The 18,640-nt window shown below is 46.7% G+C and overlaps 1 protein-coding gene across 1 annotated transcript in view; it reads right to left on the minus strand.

The window, feature by feature from the left end:
• Window positions 1–18,640, minus strand: part of LOC119166712 (acetylcholinesterase) — a 338,783-nt gene that overhangs the window by 138,050 nt on the left and 182,093 nt on the right. Inside the window, exon 4 of the mRNA XM_037418035.2 lies at window positions 1,066–1,356. Coding sequence (XP_037273932.2) covers window positions 1,066–1,356 — 291 coding nt within the window. The remainder of the gene's footprint in view (window positions 1–1,065; window positions 1,357–18,640) is intronic.

The following is an 18,640-nucleotide window of genomic DNA, read 5'->3' on the forward strand; positions in this document are numbered from 1 at the left end:
AGAACGCAGTTGTTTATATCAGATTTGTCCCCTTTTCCTTTATATATCATGCTCATTCTGCTTAGTTTCCACCCATTAGGTTCTTCACCATCCATTATTGGTATGCTCGCTGCCTCTCTTAATGTTTGCTTAGAGTTTGGCCTAAGTGTTTTTATTAGCATGATTAAGATGCCGTCAGGGCCTGTTGATGTGCTATTACGAACTCTTTTCTCCGCCCTTTCCCACTATCGTTGTCCCAGTGGAGCCACTGTGCTAATTTGAATATCCTCATCCGGTATGGTGCATCCGACCCTTTTTTGGTGTTTAAAGTTTTGTGTCATCATTGTTCTTATATTTCTATTGCCTCAACCTCTTCTGACCCAACCACTTCAGCTGTAATTATAAACCTCTGTTCCATGCTTGTCTTATTACTCAGAGAATTACTCATACGCACGGGGTGCCACCCATGGCCAAATAAGAAGTATGCGAGACGCGGGCTATTCGGCACCATGGCGCTCGGTGCGTCTGCTTCGTCTCGCTGGTGACCCCACACGTCTTGAGGGGCAACGCTAGTTCTCAATTTTTGGGCCTTGGGTTGACCCGAACGCAAGAGCCCACGATTCGTTTTGATTCCGCACGTGCACTCTAGCACGTCGCAAGCTTCTTGTGCCCCCAAGCTTCTTGGGCCCCAATTCTCAAGCTATATAATTTCTTACCAACAAGGTCTAATTTCTGTACCAGTGGTTACAGCGTATGCTTCAGTCCCAGTAACAGTGATTGTGAGCAAGCTTATTTTGTACATTCGGGGCGTTGAAATGATTTCGACTGATAACACGCACGTTAGCAGTCGAAAAGCGTCATATATCGAAATCGAGATGCGAAAATCTTCCTGAGGGGCATGCTTTTTCGGCAAAACAAGCGCACCTTTTAACGTTGTCAGCATGTCTGTTAGCCCACGCATGCTCCTGAGAGCCCCACTTCAGAGACCGCTACCACCGCAAGGTGTCACGCCGCAAAGAAAGGCCGCCTGCTCCCGCGCCGTATACAGACGTGGATACGGCTGTAAGGACAGTAGACTGGACGTACTTGTTTCTCAGGCAGTGAATGACCGAGTCCGGCTCCGAGTAGAGAGTGACGTCAGCTGAGCGGCAGCCGACGATGGCGGCTACATCGTTGCCTTTGGAGACGCTTCGGTGAACCGGGTCGCTGAAGTCAGGCGTGCCCATGGCGCCGCTCATGGTGATGGCCCTGTGGAACAGGCCGCGGCTCATCGGTGACAGAATGTGCGCATGAACGCTCATCGCGCCTGCACTCTCGCCCATCAGGGTGACGCGTGACGGGTCTCCGCCGAAGCTACGGATGTTCTTCTTGATCCACCTGCAGGGAGTGGCACAAACTCAGGTCAAGACAAAAAAAAACGCGTTCACTTATCAGAATAATATCTAAATCACCTCTAGGACCAGGCTGAGAGGTTCACACACAATGAAATATATAAACATCTAAAAATTCTGCGTATCTGCAGCATCGATGCCCCACAACGAACCCCATCGAAAAGCAATTCGTTACGTATAACGCTAAAGGCGTTCAATTACTCTAAAATTTCAGTATAAACCGCTTATAACGTGATTCGCGGAAGTAACGAATACCGTAATTGTAAGTGGTATCGCACTTTAACCAAAGCAACCTTTTTCAATTGCCGCAATTGCGCAACACATCTTGAGCTTGCACGACCACCTGTCCAATAATCGAAGCATGCGATGCATGGTGCTTACAACGACGGAATTTTTCAAATGTTCAAAAAAACTAATGTCGAAAGACACGCGTTGCCAAGGAAATGAAAGGGGTGGGAGGAGGAGTATCTAACAAAAGAAAGCAGCATCACGAAAATTCACCGATTACTTCCCAAACCGCTTGTATGATACGCATTACACAGAAACTATGTCGATCACGTCTGGAATTTCATGCACTGAAAGACGCCAGTTGCTAGATTTCTTGGGCGCGCACCTGATTCCAAGACACCGCAATCGAATCGCCAACCACCATTCGAACGCTAAAAGTGCCGCCCTCGTTTTCATCAACAATATGTATCCCTACCCGCCCAGTGTAGCCACCGTAAAAAAAATGTGGATTCCGTGCCAAGCCACAACTTATAAAAACACGCGACTGCTACCGGGACGTAACCAACGCCGATTAGACCTATACCTGCAGTTCAGTATGTTGTTGCGAAAATTTTGTTCTAGACGTGAAGACCCGGCGTCGAAAAGACCACTCTCAAGCAGTGAACTAAGAAGAGTGTGCACGATACAAAGTTCGCGTTCGTGGCCGGGAGAACAAATACAATGAAAACCCGCCACGCCTACGCAACACCACGCACTGGCAGCAAAGGCGAAAGCTCGCGTCGTAAAACCATAGAAGTTTTTAAATTTACGGACGAGGTAGCAAACGCGATATCTGTAGCAAGCTCGATAGCGTCGGCGCATTTTCTGACAGAAAACTTGTTAAGCGCAGTTCGTAAGAACGGAATCGCACGTGCACTGCTGAGCCGCGCGCAGTCGGCGCCATGCTAGTGGTGCGTACACTTGAGCCGCGTTGGCACCGGTGCCGTCAACCTCGGCGAGCCCACGCAGCGTGCTGAGGTCTTATTGGGGACGAAGCTCCTTACGCTGTGGTTCAGTCCCTCCTCCGTTGTAGCATGTTGTAGTACCCACCCTTTAATTTTTACAATGTCCACGAGATGGCGCTGGCTTTTGCAGTAGTTGGTGGTTCCCTAAGTATTACGGCTAGGTGGCGTTAGCTGCCGCCCGATCTAAAGGGTACAGCCACATCAATCAATCCATCCATCCACCCGTGAAGTGATCACTAGATGGCGTGGAAGCGTGGGGTGCGGTCAGTTCAGTTGGGACTGGCATGGTGGATGGACGTGTTTTGCGAAGTCTCCCGATCGATTGCGCAGATTAGAGTTTTCACATGTTTCGAGCTTGCTTTTATAATAAATAAGGCAGCAGTATAGACGTTTAGAGCACTCATTACATGTTACGGCTTTTGGGGGGGTCAGACACCTGGTATTTACTTGTTTATGTGTGTGTGTGTTTTTTTTTCTCTCCTACCACCTTTCGATAGGGGTGCACGTACACCCAACACGCAAAATTCGGTAGTAGAACTTACTTTTTTGCTTAGGGCAGGGTTCGTCGTACGCTGCATTCTGTAATTATCGGATGGGCCAATTTAGCAGGGCAATTGGTGTGAAAAAAATAATAAAAAAACTTTAAAATGTTCATGGTGCTGGGTGGGTTTGAAAATGGAGGTCAGTGTGGACGCGAATGCAGAGAAGGTTGACTCCAAGTGTAGGCAGTATGAGGTCAAGAAAAAAACTGGGAAAATGATGGTTGCCCAGAGTGAACTGGTGATAAGCGTCGCCGAGCTGAAGACTGTGTTGGTGACAGAGAAGAAAAAACAAGGGCCATGAAGAAAGGCTTAGGTCAACCGAGGAGCTACTAGCGAAGGTGAACAAAAGAGTGGCCGATGAAGAGCACGGAAAGACGCTGGTACCCAGAACAGCAAAAGAAAAAGGAAAACAGGCCCGGAAGAAACAGGTCCAACCGGTTCAATAGTCACAAGACCCAGCTTCAGCGGCGAAGTAACGGGGGAGGGAGGGGACCAAGCAGCTGGCGGTACAAGCGCAAGTAACCTCCAGATGCGGCACACTCAATTAGATAATTCGCAGCATGTCATAATCGCCGGGAACTCGAATTTCAGTCGATACACAGAAGTAATCATTGAGAGGGTTACAGGTGACAAGAGGGTTTCGGTAAGGTCGTTCTCGGGCCATAAGATAGAAACAGTCACGAGGCAAGCGAGCGCAAACGTCACTACTAAAGCTAATGGACGAAACCTCGTGATAATTGCGGGCCGTCTAAACGATGTCCTTAACTGAGAATCGGCAGGGCTAGCGATCTTACTGGCGAAAGGGGTCGATGACATGCGTGCCATTACCCCTCAGGCACAGGTACTGATTTGCATAATACCAGAGATACTGGTGGATGATGGCAACCTGCAAACAGCGGTTGTCGACAGAAACAAAGATATATGGCAGATGAGTCGAAAAAAAGGCTTTGAGGCAGTGGAAATAAACAGAGAGGTGCATAGGTGGGGTGGTTTTCAACGAGACAGAATTCACTTCGAAGAAGGCTAGGTCATGAGGTGGGTTGGTGGCTTGCAGGACGCGCAGTAGCTTTTTTTGGAGGGCACGGGGGCCCTTCGGGGTCCAGAATAGCCAGTAACAAGGCAAAGAGTCAGGGGTACTCTTAGACAGGTGGTACAGACAGATATGATTCCAAATTCACACCGATATTTAAGACACGTAGAGTCTGGGGAAGAAGGCGCCATAGACACGAGGGTCGCGCGAGTTCAGACGTGGGGAATATTAAAATGCAGGGTGGGAGAAATTGGTTGAAGTTGGGAGCGATAGAAGAAAAGCTAAAATATGAGATGCTGACGGTATATGGGTTTGTAGGAACATATCTTAGGGACATGGAACAACCACCTAGAAATTTACATTACGCATGGAAATATTGTAATAGAACAGAACGCAACAGAAAGCAGAAAGGGGTGGTATTGGGGAACTTATTCATAAGAGTACAGACTAGGAGAGGGTCAAACAGGAGTGCAGGGAACATTCATGGCTAAAAGGAAAAGGGGCAGGGCAGATGACGCTCCTAGGTTCTGAATGCTTATGAACAGGTGCAAAAGCAGAGAGGAAAAACAAGAAATGGTGCAGTGAATACAAAATGACATTGATGGAGTAGAAGAGCAGTGCGAGGTAACCATATAAGGCTATATGAACGTGCACATAAAAGATATGGATGGCTATACTGACCCAACCGGCAGAACGCCAATGGATATGTGGGGATATGTGGGAAAGGAATGATTTATACATTTGCAACAGTACTGAGAAGTGCGAAGTGCCGATAACATGGGAGGTGGGAAGGCTGTAGTCGGCAATAGATTACGCAATGATGTCAGAAAAATTTATGATCGGCTAAGGGTGATGAACATAGATGAGCATGGCTCCAAAGCTTAGGTAGTGATGACAAACGTATCAAGCTGAGTTTTGGAAGAGGAATAAAAATGAGATGGAGACATTATGAGCAACCACATGGTAATATTTATTCAGAAAGGCAAATAGAAATTGCAAGTAAAGAGATTGAAAAAAGAATCAACGAAGATACTAAAACAGAGTGCACGTACATAAATCTAACTCCATTGTTTGGGTTATTTATTTATATGGTACGAGTCAAATTAACCGGGAAAAGGAGACAAAGCCAAGAGCTGGTGGGATAAAAAAGTGAGGAGAGCCACAGTACGACATCAGGAAGCCTCTAGGGAACACAGGTGTGCTAAACGGGGGGGGGGGGGGGGAGAAGGGAAGCGTCCGCATTCATCAGTGAAAACATTAGAAGGGGCAGAATGGATAGCGGAAGTAAACAAAAAAAATAGAAAAGCCGTTGAAAGTTATGAAACTATCTAAATTCTTTGAGTAATCAGACAAGCATGGAACAGAGGTTTAAAACTACAGTTCAAGGAGTTAGACTAGAAGGGTATGAGGCAATGGAATATATTAGAACAATGCTGACAGAAAATTTCAAACACCAAGAAAGTGCTGCACGCACCACACCGGATGAGGATGGACCAATTAGCGCAGTGGCTTCACTACCACGAAAGTGGGAAAGGGCAATCATTTCCTCCAGACGTCATGATCACTCGTTTTTGTTACTTGTAACTTTCTAAAGAATGTATTTTTGTATTTTGTTTTTGTTGACGTGTATTTTGTATACTGCTTTGTGTTTTTTCACGATATGTTTCTTGGTGTCTTGTTTGTTTTTTCTGTTTTAGGAAATGAGTATGCATTTGTGGTGTTGCCAAAGCAATAAATTAGGCATATTCTTTTATGATGCTTTTTTCTGTGTTTTGCAAGGCAAATGCGCCTGTATTTCACATTGCGAAATTATTTGTTTACAGCATTATATGTACCAATATGTTACACCTGTACAGTGTTGATTGCTCATTTTTGTCGTATACATGTTTGTATGCTTCGCTCGGATGTATTACGCAAATGCTTCCTTTTTTTAAGGCAAATACACCAACATTTTTTGCATCTTTTGAAATAGATTTTTTGTTGTTGTTGTTTAAGCATTAGATGTTTCGTTTTATCACACATGTACAGTGATGATTTCTTTCTTGTCATAGACCTGTTTATTTTACGCGTATGATCCCGAATGTTTTTATGAAAGTGTTACTGCTGCTGCAATGTGTTCGGGGAGGGAGAAGGGGGGCCTGCGGCCTTGTCAAGCTGGCATCACGCCACCTTTTTCTGCAGATCTCCTGCATCATGTATCCTTGATGCGAAATAAAGTCATTGTTATTATTATTATTATTATTATTAAGAGGGTTCCTGATAGCTAGCACATCAACAGGCCTTATCGGCATCCCAATTATCCTAATAAAGAACTAGAGCTTAGGCGGTACTTTGGGCCAGTTGGTTGGGGTTCATCGTGTACTTGTTAACAGCGCAACACTTAAAACACAAGACAGGGCATATTTTTCTTTTCTCCTTTGCTCTTTTCCTGTCCTGTGTTTGAAGTGTTGCGCTGTTAACAAGTTTACGATGAACTAGGGCTAACTCTAAGAAAACATTAGTAGAGGTAGCGAGCAAAGCAATAATGAATGGTGAAGCCCTCAGTGGGTGGAAGCTAAGCAGGATTAGCATGATCAATAAAGGAAAGCAGGAAAAATCTGATATAAACCTCTACCGTCCTATAACAGTGACATCAGTAATTTACAGGCTGGTGATGCAGTAAAAGAAAGCCTACAGACATGAGTGGAGAGTGAGGGGTGCTGGGAGAACAACAAAATGGGTTCGTAAATGAAGGATGTTGGTGGACAATCTGTTTTCATTGATACAGTGTATTGAAATCGCAGAAAAAGAACACAGGCCCCCCCCCTGGCTGGCGTTTCTAGATATCAACGGAGCTTACGACAGCGTGATTGAAGAAGAATTGTGGGGAATACTGGACTTACTAGATGTGGAAGATGAAATAACTAATCTTCTAAAGAATATCTCCAAAAGTAACAACCCTATTGAAAAAACGTCCACCATAGGAATGGTGGACGTTTGGTGGATATTGGTGGATTATGGCGGTGGCAAAGTTGGTAAAACATGGTGTATGGTGGCGTATGGTGGAGTGGATGGTGGATGGCGTGCTCCAGCCGGCAATGCTGGAGCGCGAAGTAGCGTCAGAACCGCTGTGACGAGCTGCCACTAAAGAAATAATAGAAATATTTGTATAAAAAGGGTGTAGAAAGCACCCGTAAAAAACGTGCGACCGGACGGAATCGAACCTGCCACCTCTGACTTTCGAACTGAGCACACTAACCACTGCACCACGCCGACTTTTTTTACTGCCTTTTTGACTACAGGTCAAGCTAATCTGACAATCACCATCATACGTGTTTCATGTGTGATAACGCATCAAACAAAGATATTACATCTTCAACACAGTCGGTAGTCGTATACACGTCTCGCACTTTTATAACAGCTTCTACGAAACACTCGTTAACGGATAGAACTCTTACATCACGGTGTCTGTGCGATAGCATACTACCCCAAACCAAATGAAGACCAAGTAAAAATATAACATCCAAATTTTGCACAAAACTATCACAAGGCAAACGAATTCCATACGGGGTAAGAGATAAACATTATTTTAAAGTCCTCTGTAAAATGTCCAAAATGAAAATAGCGTTCTTACAGTCAATAAACACATGTTCAATGGTCTCAGGTTAGTTACACAGGAGACAGCTGCTTCCCCATGGTACATACATCCCTCTGTCTTCAAGCCACGTTCTTACTGGCAAGGTTCCCGTACGAAGTTTAAAAAAAAGAAGGTTTCAACGTTGGGTGGTGTACACATGTTTTTCACACGCTTTAGTACATCATATCCATATGATTTTTCCTACTTTGAACGGTAAAGGGGCACACGAAAAACATTTTGTATTAAGTCTTTCATAAGGCGCTTTCTTTTCACATTAGTTAGGTAATCTATCGAAAACCTTGCCCTTAAAGAACGATATGAGAACACAACTTCGCGCAATAACGGTGACAAGGTGCGTCTTTCTCCCCTAACTAAAGATGCAAAGAAGTCAGGCATGTGGTGTAACAGCACTGTTTGAAATAAAGAAAATAAAAAAAGAGTCTCTCTGGTCTCTTATTAGCAGGAAACGTGATCTTACTTGGCTAAGAAACAGATGGCACAAAGACAGCCCTCCTTGCTTAACACGCCAAAACATATTCGTTCTAGATGTTCGCTCCCATGTAGAGCTCCAGATGAACGTGGCGAATATCCTGTGGATTTTATGAATGTTGTTACGCGTACAACTAAGTACTTGCAAAAGTTACATAATTTTAGCAGCCAGACACACGTTACATACAACTGACCGAAAGAAAAATGATAAGTCACGACCGCCCCATCCTTCAGCTGTCGCGCGCAGTTCTTCAGCCTTTTCAAGCCAAAATGCTTTACTGCCTTGATACATGCCCGATGGTACGCCTAGGTAACGACTAGGTGTCGTGAGCCACTGAATATTTTCAAAGGAAATGGGTGTGAAGTCCTATTTACCATGCCACAAACCAATGCCTTTCTCTTTGCTCAATAAACTTCCACGCGTGTCACAAAACCTTTGAGTGATTTCTAATAACGAAGTGACACTCTGTCTGTTAACAGCAAAAAAAGGCAATATCGTCGGCGTACGCCAAAAAACGCACTTCCCATGACTGCAATCTGAAACCATTAATCCCTGCATGGTGAATCACTTTCTGGCACAGTGTTTCCAAAAATAGAGCGAAAAGCAAATGACTTTAAGGACACCTCTGGCGCACGGAGGAAAGTACTTGTATGCGCTGTGAGAGTTCTCCATTTACAATTAAATTTGTGGTTGAACTTTTGTATGCCAATCTAGTACCTTTACATAGGATCGCACCAAGACCAACGTACTCAGCTAGCGTGAAGAGTATATTGTGTGAAACCATGTTGAAAGCCTTGGCTAGATCAATTTGTAACATGGCTACTTTCAGAAGCGCAGCGTCACAATACTCAAAAATGATCCTGGCGAAATGAATATTCGTGAATATGCTCCTCCGCTTGATGCCACAAGTCGTATGTGGCCCGACCAACTTGTATATAACTCCTTGCAACCTTCTAGCCAGAGCTTTCATAAACGCCTTATAATCTACGTTTGTTAGCGTGATTGACTGTATCCTGTCAGTTTGCGTAAAACATGTTGCACTTTCCCTTTAGGAATCAGCACAGTGTGCGCCCGATTAAACGATGAAGGCAGAGTTCCGCGATCTAGACTCTGAAAAAACCTCATGCAGTGCGGCGGCCATATCCTCCTTGAACGCCTTGTAAAAGGCGGCCTTAATGCCATCTGGACCAGGTGATTTGCACATGCCAAGATCATCGATAGCCTTCTCAATTTCCCCTATACTAATAGACATTCCCAATAAATTTGCGTCTTCAGCATTAAGTGTCGGCATTTCTATCAAGAACTCACCTACAAAACCCGGCTCCTTTGGTTCGCGATAAGCAAACAAGTCTTGATAGCAGCTTTCAAAAGCTTTCATGACATCTTCATGTTCTCAATATTTTACCATTCAATTCTATCTCTAGTATGTCGTGAGCTCGCGCATATGCCTTTTCATCTGACAAGGCTCAATTTGTCGGGGCTTCACCTACGAGGTATCTCTTTCCTATTGCTGGTATAATTGCGCCTTTATATATATCCTCTTCAAGACGTTCAACTTTGTTTTTGACAGCCTGCAGTTGATGCGTAAATTAGCCCGGGTTTTCTGCTTCAATTTTCACCAAATCATTTAGCCCTGCCCGTAACTCGCGTTCCTGTTTTCGAGCTTGATACTGCATGTAACAACATCACTCTATTTACTTCATTTTTACCGTTTGTTAAAATAATTCCCATCTTTTCGTGACACTCCTTTCTGCGTTTTTGAAAAATGCTCGATTTCCTTCTTTGTCTTATCTACAAATCCTTCGTGCGTAGTTATTTTAGTATTCAGTTTCCATGTTTCCCATACAACCTTTTTTTTGCACTTTCGACCTATCTCAAACGAGACCAAGCAATGATCCCTGAAGGAAACAGCATAAACGTCATAGCTCTGACATAAAGGTATTATCTCAGGACAAACATATGCTCGAAGTAGTCATGCGTGAGTCGAGCCTTGAATATGTGTGAAGTGTTGGCGACTGCCTCCCTTCGCAAACAGAACTACGTCATCGAAAAAGTACTTATTAAGGCTATCTCTAAGCAAGCCAACGCTTTTATCGCTTAATTTAACAGTATACGTACGATCGTCTGGGGCCAGAACTGAATTGAAGTGACCCAACAGAATCACACATCTCTGACATTCAAAGTACGCTTGCATTTCACCAAAAAAAAAACATCTGTCTTACGAATTTGTAGGTGCGTATACAAAGACAACTCTAAATTTAGTGTTCCCGTAACAAAAGTTACACAAAACAATACGCCCATGTAGGCAACTTGTGAATTCTAACACTACAATGCCAAGAGAGTTCTTGACAAAAATGATACATCCGGCTGATGCTCCCACTGCATGGCTCACGCATGCATTGTACGGCAATGAAAATTCTGATACCAATCTTTCAGTCACGTCCTCAGTTCTAACTTTAGTCTTCTGGACAGCGAGCAAGTCAAAGTCTTTTTCTTGCATCAAGCGTTTCAACTGGACAAGAGGACTTAGCGCTCTGTCCTCTTGTGTCGGTCTGCTCGGCCGTTTCTTCTTCCCCGTAATGCGCTATACCAGTTCAAGTACGACGAACCAACTCGCCCAATCTTCAACACTCGTGGTTTCAACTGGTACTGTTTGCGACACGCTCCTAGACCACGTACATTCAGCGTACCAATGCGTAAAGGCACAGTCATGCTAGCCATGTTGATGACAAAGATGAAACTACAATACTGCGCTTACCGTGTCTCGTATACCGTGCAGTGGGAAAACCGGGATCTTACGTGTCTCGATCCTGTCCCCGAACCGGCAAAGATGACGCCGACCGGGTTTCGAAGGCATATTTTTACTCTTAGCGCCCATGAAGCGATGCCACAGACACTCCGGACGTTTCAGGTTGCCTTCCGTGCTTTCCACTCGGTTACGCTTGCCGCGTCCAGTGGTCATTCCGGATACTTTGCACTGACTTCTGGTGTAGCGATTTCGCCACTGGTACCCATGTCTTCCTCGATCGTTTCTTGAATGTCCCGCTGGCCGCCTGTTGCAGCCAACTACTCTGACTTCTTCGTTGAGTCTTTGCGGTCTTGCGTTGGCGCGTCGGCTGTCTCTTCTCCAGCTGCCTGAACCGTGGCTTCGGTTCCCATGGCATTGCTGCCAAGAGCCAACTTCTCAGCCTCTTCGGCGTCCATTAGATTATCTTGGGCGTCGTCTGTTGGCAGCGCGTTCTTTGTAACTCTGGCATAACTCCTGACGCAATATTGACTTTCATGTCCAAATGCTTGGCATACACCACAGCGGGGAGCCTGGCAGTCTCGTCGTATATGTCCTAGCATGTGACACCGTAGGCAAAGCGGTGCCCGACCCGGGGCCACAAGAAGGACGGCACCCCCTCCAATCTTAAAAAGGTGTGGCAAGCCTTCTAGCACCACGCCTTCCTTCAGTTTCAGTCGCACCACCCTCGTCGTCGACGTCACGAGTTCAAAGCCCGCGACGGTCCAGTTGTCGTTCGAAACCTCCAGAACTTCACCAAAGACACTCAACACTTTTCAAATGCTCTCATTCAAGACGGCAAAGCCAACCCAGTGGCTTTTCACGTTGACATCATGTTGGATAGGGTCGATGATAGCACAGAAGCCACCCTTGACTTGTAGTCCACCCGTTTGGAGTAATGCATCTTTGTCAGCTTTGCTTCGCCTCTTCACCAGCCAGATGTGATTCATCCGGAAGGCTCCAATTCCAGCAATCACCTTGATGAGTCCCACTTCTTCTAACGGGGCCTCAAAGTCTTCCAACTGGTATGGTCTTTTTGCCAAATCGCCATGCAGAAACGCACACTGTTACATACTGTCACCCGACGGCAATGTAGGCAACAAAAACCGGTATTCCGGTGGTGCAGAAGGAAACCTAACACCGCGGCCAGCAGCGGCCGCTGAAGCACCTCGCATGGAGCGAGCCATCACAAGTCCGTCTCCCACCGAAGCCGAAAGTGGAGTGACTGTGCCACGCCGACAGATGGCGATACTGGTGTTAAAGAAGTAGTCAACTCACAAAGTCACTGTTTAACTTCAGTTCTGTTTGTCGTTTACTCGGCAGGGACGGGATCTGCACCTGCTACTAAAATTTGCACATTTGTTAAACACCAACAACTGCTGCCTGTAACAACTGCCACTGTGATAATGGCAACAGCGCTATCTTTTTGTTACAATTTACAACTGAGGAACAGGTAGAGTTTATCGGTGGTTACTGCCAAGTTTCTTATCTGTTTCTCGCTCCTTCCTAAGGGCGATATCAGTTCAGGCTCTGTGACGCTTCTATGTTCATTTGATAGATACGCCCACACAATTGATTTGGATGTTTTTCGTGCAACGCAAAGCGCAGTCGTGCAAGCACACCACTGTCGCTCTATCGTTAGGAACAACTACATAACGGCTTGGCCAAAACGAATGCAGTGCACCAGAAACATTATGCTATCATATTGGTTCAGTAAGCATACGAACTGACGTGTCAATGTTCTCGCATAAGAACCAGTGAAGTGCCGGCGAGTGCAACCGGCAGCTGTCGGTGAGGGGAGGCGTACCTTTGGTTGAAATGCTGCAAGCGCGTCGCATCGATGTTTGTGGCTTCTTGTGCGGACACCGTACACAATAAAAAAGGCTTCTTTTAGGTTCAATGATGCCGCAACTGTGCTTTATTGTCATTTTTACTCGTCAAAATCGTGTATTCTGAAACCCAGAAGCGCTGATATCACTTGTACGCGCTCGGTCGGTATGACTAACCTTTGGCGGAAATCATGGTGGTAGAACAGAATGGTGAAAGGCAAATTCGCTGGGGATGATCTCGACGCATGTCGAAACTTAAAGTTTATGCATATTCTCACTCACTTTGTCATCTTGAAGGTATGGTTCAAGCAATAGAGTGTGCAAGAATTACCAGAGTTGCGTTTCTAGCGTGGCGACATCAAGTGACCGCACAGTTCTGCTCTAACATTGAGAGGGGCAATTGGGAACTGGAGCTCATTTATTTGTCGACAACTGCGCGCCGATGTGAAACATCTATTGTCATGTTCACAGTGACAACTCTAGTCTTCTAGACATCCAAATAAAGAAACACATCGCAGATGCCGAACTGATGTAAGTACGTGCGCGAAATGTAAACATATTTCCGGCCGCATATTCTATGCTCCAGAAAAATTGAAGCGTTGTTTACACCACAGGATTAAAAAAAACTTACTAGAAAGAATCTTGAGCAGAATTGGTTTTTTTTACCGTAATCATATTGTCATGATGAATCACAAGTACTGGGGGTTTATTAAACCACCGAGTAGCTAGCCCTAGGACGATGCGTCATCCATGGCTGGCTCTCGAGTCGAGAAAACGCACGCGAACTTCTTTTTTTCCTCCAGATTGAGAGCTGCTCTTGTAGTCGACTCACTACGTGTGGGTGGAATTATCCCTCCTTTCGAAAAGAAAAATAAGTTCCAAAAGGGGGAAAGAAAAGTACATAGCACCACCCTAATGTTACGACATAGGCACGGGAAAAAAATTGGAAAATCAGATAAAGTAAAAATAGAAATTAAAGAGCGTGCCAATGTAGGAAAAATCAATGAACGAAGAAGCAAGTCCACAAAAATAAATAAATAACACAAACAACAGCGTATGCCAAACAAAAAGTTACGAACAACGCGCAATAAAAAGGTTTCATGCGCAACACATGAACGACGCCCGGCCTCGGTCGTGTCCCGCTCAGTGCCTGCGGTGTTGAGTCCGGAACCACTTCGTAGTTCACGTCCCTGACGCGGCGTATTACTTTATATGGGCCAAAGTACCGGCTCGGTAACTTTTCATTATGGCCACGGTGGCGACGGGCGTCCACACCCAAACTTGGTCTCCTGGGTTGTAAAACACTTCTCTGTGGCGGTTGCTATAGCACCGTGCGTCTGCCTGCTCTTACTGGCCGATGTGTAGTCGCGCGAGCTGCCGGGCTTCCTCAGCGCGCTCTGCGAATTCTTCGGCGTCAGTTGCCAACTCGCCTTCGTCTTGACACGGTAGCATAGAGTCCAGCATGATCTGCACTTCGCGGTCGTAGAGAAGCCGAAATGGCGTGAATCGCGTGGTTTCTTGCACGGCGGTATTATACGTGAAGGTCACGTAAGGTAAGATCCGGTCCCATGTTTTGTGCTGTAAGTCGATGTACATTGAGATGGTGTCTGCGATGGTCTTATTCAATCGCTCGGTAAGTTTGTTGGTTTGCGGGTGGTACACAGTTGTCCTTCGGTGTCTGGAGTTGCTCAGTTAGAAAACTTCGTCCATGCGCCGTGAATTCCGTCCCTCTGTCCGTCATTATAGTGGAAGGAGCACCGTGTCGGAACACGGTGTAGCGCATGAAAAATTGTGCTACCTCAGAAGCCGAGACTCGTGGGATCGCCTGCGTCTCAGCGTAGCGTGTCCAATAGTCGGCCACGACAATCACCCATTTGTTGCTGTCCACCGACAGGGGAAATGGCCCGAGAATGTACATGCCAACTTGGTCAAACGGCGTGCAAGGTGCTTCGATGGGCTGAAGCAAACCAGCTGGCTTAACAGATAGTTGCTTTCGGCACTGACATTCCCGACAGCTCTTGACGTACTTCTTGACGCTTGCTGAAAGTCCTGGCCAATAGTACTTCTCGCTCATTCTGACAAGTGTCCGTGAGTAGCCCAGATGACCGGATGTGGGTTCGTCATTTCAAGCGAAGAGGACGTCGTCTCGCATATCTCGAGGAACCACCAGGAGGTAAGCCTGGTTGTTCGAACGAGCGTTGTTCTTGTACAGCACACTGCCTCGAAGGCAGAACGACGTCAATGAGCGTGATAAATGACGTGGTATGATTGTGCCCTGGCCCTCTAAATGATCGATGATCGGACAAATCTCTGCGTCATCTCGCTGCCGTTCGTTCAAGTCTGATGAGCTAATGGCGCCCAGGAAGCCTTCGTCTTCCTCTGCTTCCTGACTGACTACATGAAGGGGCGCGCGTGACAGTGTGTCAACGTCTTCATGCTTATGGCCGGACTTATGAATGATGGTGACGTCGAATTCCTGCAGCCGCAAGCTCCACCGTACTAGCCTTCCCGAAGGGTCGCGCAGGATTGCCAACCAACAGAGGGCGTGGTGATCAATCTGTCAATATCTTGAAGGGACGACCATAAAGGTACGGGTGAAACTTGGTTATTGCCCACACGACAGTGAGGTACTCTTTCTCAATAGTGAAATAATTCGCCTCGACATGGGATAGAAAGCAGCTGGCGTAGGCTATCACTCTTTCGATGTCCTCTTGACGCTGAACGAGCACTGCACCGAGCCCAACGTTACTAGCGTCCCTATGGACCTCCGTGTCAGCAACATCGTCGAAATGAGCGAGAACGGGCGCTGATTGCATTCGCTGTCGCAGTTCAGCAAAAGCTGCTTGTTGCTCGTTTTCCCAGACAAACGGCGTGTCATCCCTTGTGAGATGAGTCAGAGGTTTCGCTATCTGTGAAAAACCGTGAATGAACCGGTGATAGTAGGCGCACAAACCAAGGAAGCGCCGGACGGCTTTCTTATCGACAGGAGTTGGTAATTCGGCAACAGCGGCAAGCTTGTCTAGATCAGGCCGGACTCCTTCGGCGCTAACTACATGTCCAGGCTTTAGTGTGAGGTCCACCGATCGGATAGCTTCCAGCACGCTGCGCAGGCGGTGAAGGTACTGCTGGAACGTGGCAGAGAAGACCACCACATCATCAAGGTAGACAAGACAAGTCTGCCACTTTGTGAGGACAGTGTCCATCATTCGCTGGAAAGCTGCCGGTGCTGAACACAAACCGAAAGAGAGTACTCGAAATTGGTATAGGCCGTCTGGAGTCACAAAGGCCGTCTTCTCGCAGTCTCGCTGATCTACCTCGATTTGCCAGTACCCGCTTTTGAGATCGAGAGAAGTGAAATAATGTACACGACGAAGTCTATCCAGCGAATCGTCGATACGCAGCAGCGGGTACACGTCCCTTTTGGTCACGTTGTTAAGCTTTCGGTAGTCGACGCAGAAGCGTAGCGACCCGTCCTTCGTTTTCACAAGCATGACTGTAGATGACCACGGGCTGTTGGATGGCTCGATAACGCCATCGTTAAGCATCTCGCGGACTTGCGTGCGTATTGCTTCATATTCTTTAGCTGACACGCGGTAGGGGTGCTGGTGTATTGGGCGTTCGTCCTCGTACGTGATGATCCTGTGTTGAGTGATGGACGTCTGGCGGATTTTGAGCAACTTGCGAAGCAAGACCTGAACTCGAACGAGAGCGCTCGCAGCTCAGTCTGGTTATCGGTAGACAGATCAGGATTGATGTCAATATTACTCTTTGACGTGTCTGCGTTATCCACTAGCTCTGACATGAGACAGTTGGTTACCTTTGTTTCTTCATGGGCAAACGCTATCTAAGTGCCACGGAAAAGGTGTCGATGCTCGTTGCTGAAATTGGTAACGAGCAATTCAGATCGGCCACCACGAACGTGTCTTACACTTCTAGCTACACAGATGCCTTGTTGCAGGAGGTGTTCTAAATTTGTCTCGGCTACCACATCGCCATAAATTAACCCACAGCATGTTACGTTGACTAGAACACTTGCTCGGGGAAGGAGCGTCACGCTCTGTTCAGAAAAACGGAGTACGTCGACACGCCTTCCGTCATCCTGCACGTTGATTGCTCGCTGCGCTGAGAACGTGACGCGGCGCTCTTGCAGATCAATGATAGCTCCACTTTCCTGTAGAAAGTCAACTCCCAGAATGACGTCACGAGAACATTCACGTAGAACAGCGCAGCTTGCTACGAATGTATAACCTTGAATCTGTACTCTAGTTATGCAGGCGCCCAGTGGAGTAACGACATGGCCACCAGCTGTCCGAATCTGCAAGTTATGCCACGGCGTGTTTACTTTCTTCAGCTGCGTTGTCAGTTTCCCGCTCAGTATGGAATAGTCTGCACTGGTTTCCACTTACGCATTAACTACACAACCATCAATTGTCACTGCTGTGTCGAGTGAAAGCCGGCTATCCTTTGCAGCAGCTGGTGATGTCGGACCAGTTTCTGTAAGGTTCTGCATCAATAGGAGATCTTCAGCACTTTGACGTTCAGCGACCCCGCCCCCAGAGGTCGCTTCGGCTAGTTTTTTTCCGGCGGGGGCTTGGATATCGTGCCGTAGAATACCGCTGGGGCGTTGATGAAAATCGCCTCGGTGATGGCGAGCGTGACTGGCGCCCGGCAGACGGTGGTGCATGCTGCTGGGAGAGGTAGTTTTCGATGTCGCGTGGTCTCTGGCCGTAACGGGGTGGCGGCGAGTACGCAGAGAAGCCGCGAAGCCCATGACGGCGATGTGGGCACTGGTGGTACACGTGATTAGCTTCTCTGCAGTGAAAGCATAGATGCCGGTGATCGGGTGTGCGCCAAACATCAGACTTCCGAGTAGACGTGTGCCGATTGTCGATGTACTGGACAGGTTGCACCGAACAATGGGCGACAGAAGCGCCACAGACAAAGGGCAGGGGCGGTGGCGTTTACGTGTCTTCGTAGTATGGTATGAGCTGCGCTGACTCGAGTTAAATATCAGGGACAGTATGAACGTACAATGGAAGCGATGCAGCAGGACGTTTCAAGGCTTCCGCGTAGGTTGTCCCATGGCGGTATTCAGCAGGAGCTTGCGCAGCTGTATCAGAGGCAAGGTGTCCCGGAGGGCCTGGTGCAGCTTATCCTTGATCACAGTTGCAATACAGCTAACCGTAGGATAAGGTGTTACAGCAGCTTTTTGCAACTATTCACGTACGATATTACGGATGAGTTCACGTAATACGTGATCCACAATCCGGATAAGTTTACGGATGAGGGCTTTAAAAGCATGCTCGCTGCAATCTGTCCACATGAAGGCAGATCCTGACGTGAGCAGCTTGTGCAGTGACAAGGCGATTGTAGCGAAATAGCTGATGAAGCAGCGAATGTAGGAAACCGGAACGCGGGAAGGTAAGACGCCAGACCTAAACAACTGCGTGGGTGTTATTTAGTTTCTGAGCGAAGGAACCTCATCAGGGAAGAAATATTGTCAGGAACTGGGCGAACACCATTTTTGCTGACAACGTGGCCATACACTTTCATGTTTTTTTAGCGAAATAACATTTATTCATGTTTAGCTGAAGTCAAGTGTTGGACGGACACAGTATCACTTCGTCTAATCGCTCAAGATTATGACGAAAAGTGGGAGAAAATACGACAATGTCAAGTATATAGCAAAGACACGTCTTTCACTTTAGGCTATGAAGAACGGGGTCTAGTATTGGTTCAAACGTGG

The sequence above is a fragment of the Rhipicephalus microplus genome, unplaced genomic scaffold (genome assembly GCF_043290135.1).
Source record: "Rhipicephalus microplus isolate Deutch F79 unplaced genomic scaffold, USDA_Rmic scaffold_12, whole genome shotgun sequence".
NCBI classification, from domain to species: Eukaryota; Metazoa; Arthropoda; class Arachnida; order Ixodida; family Ixodidae; genus Rhipicephalus; species Rhipicephalus microplus.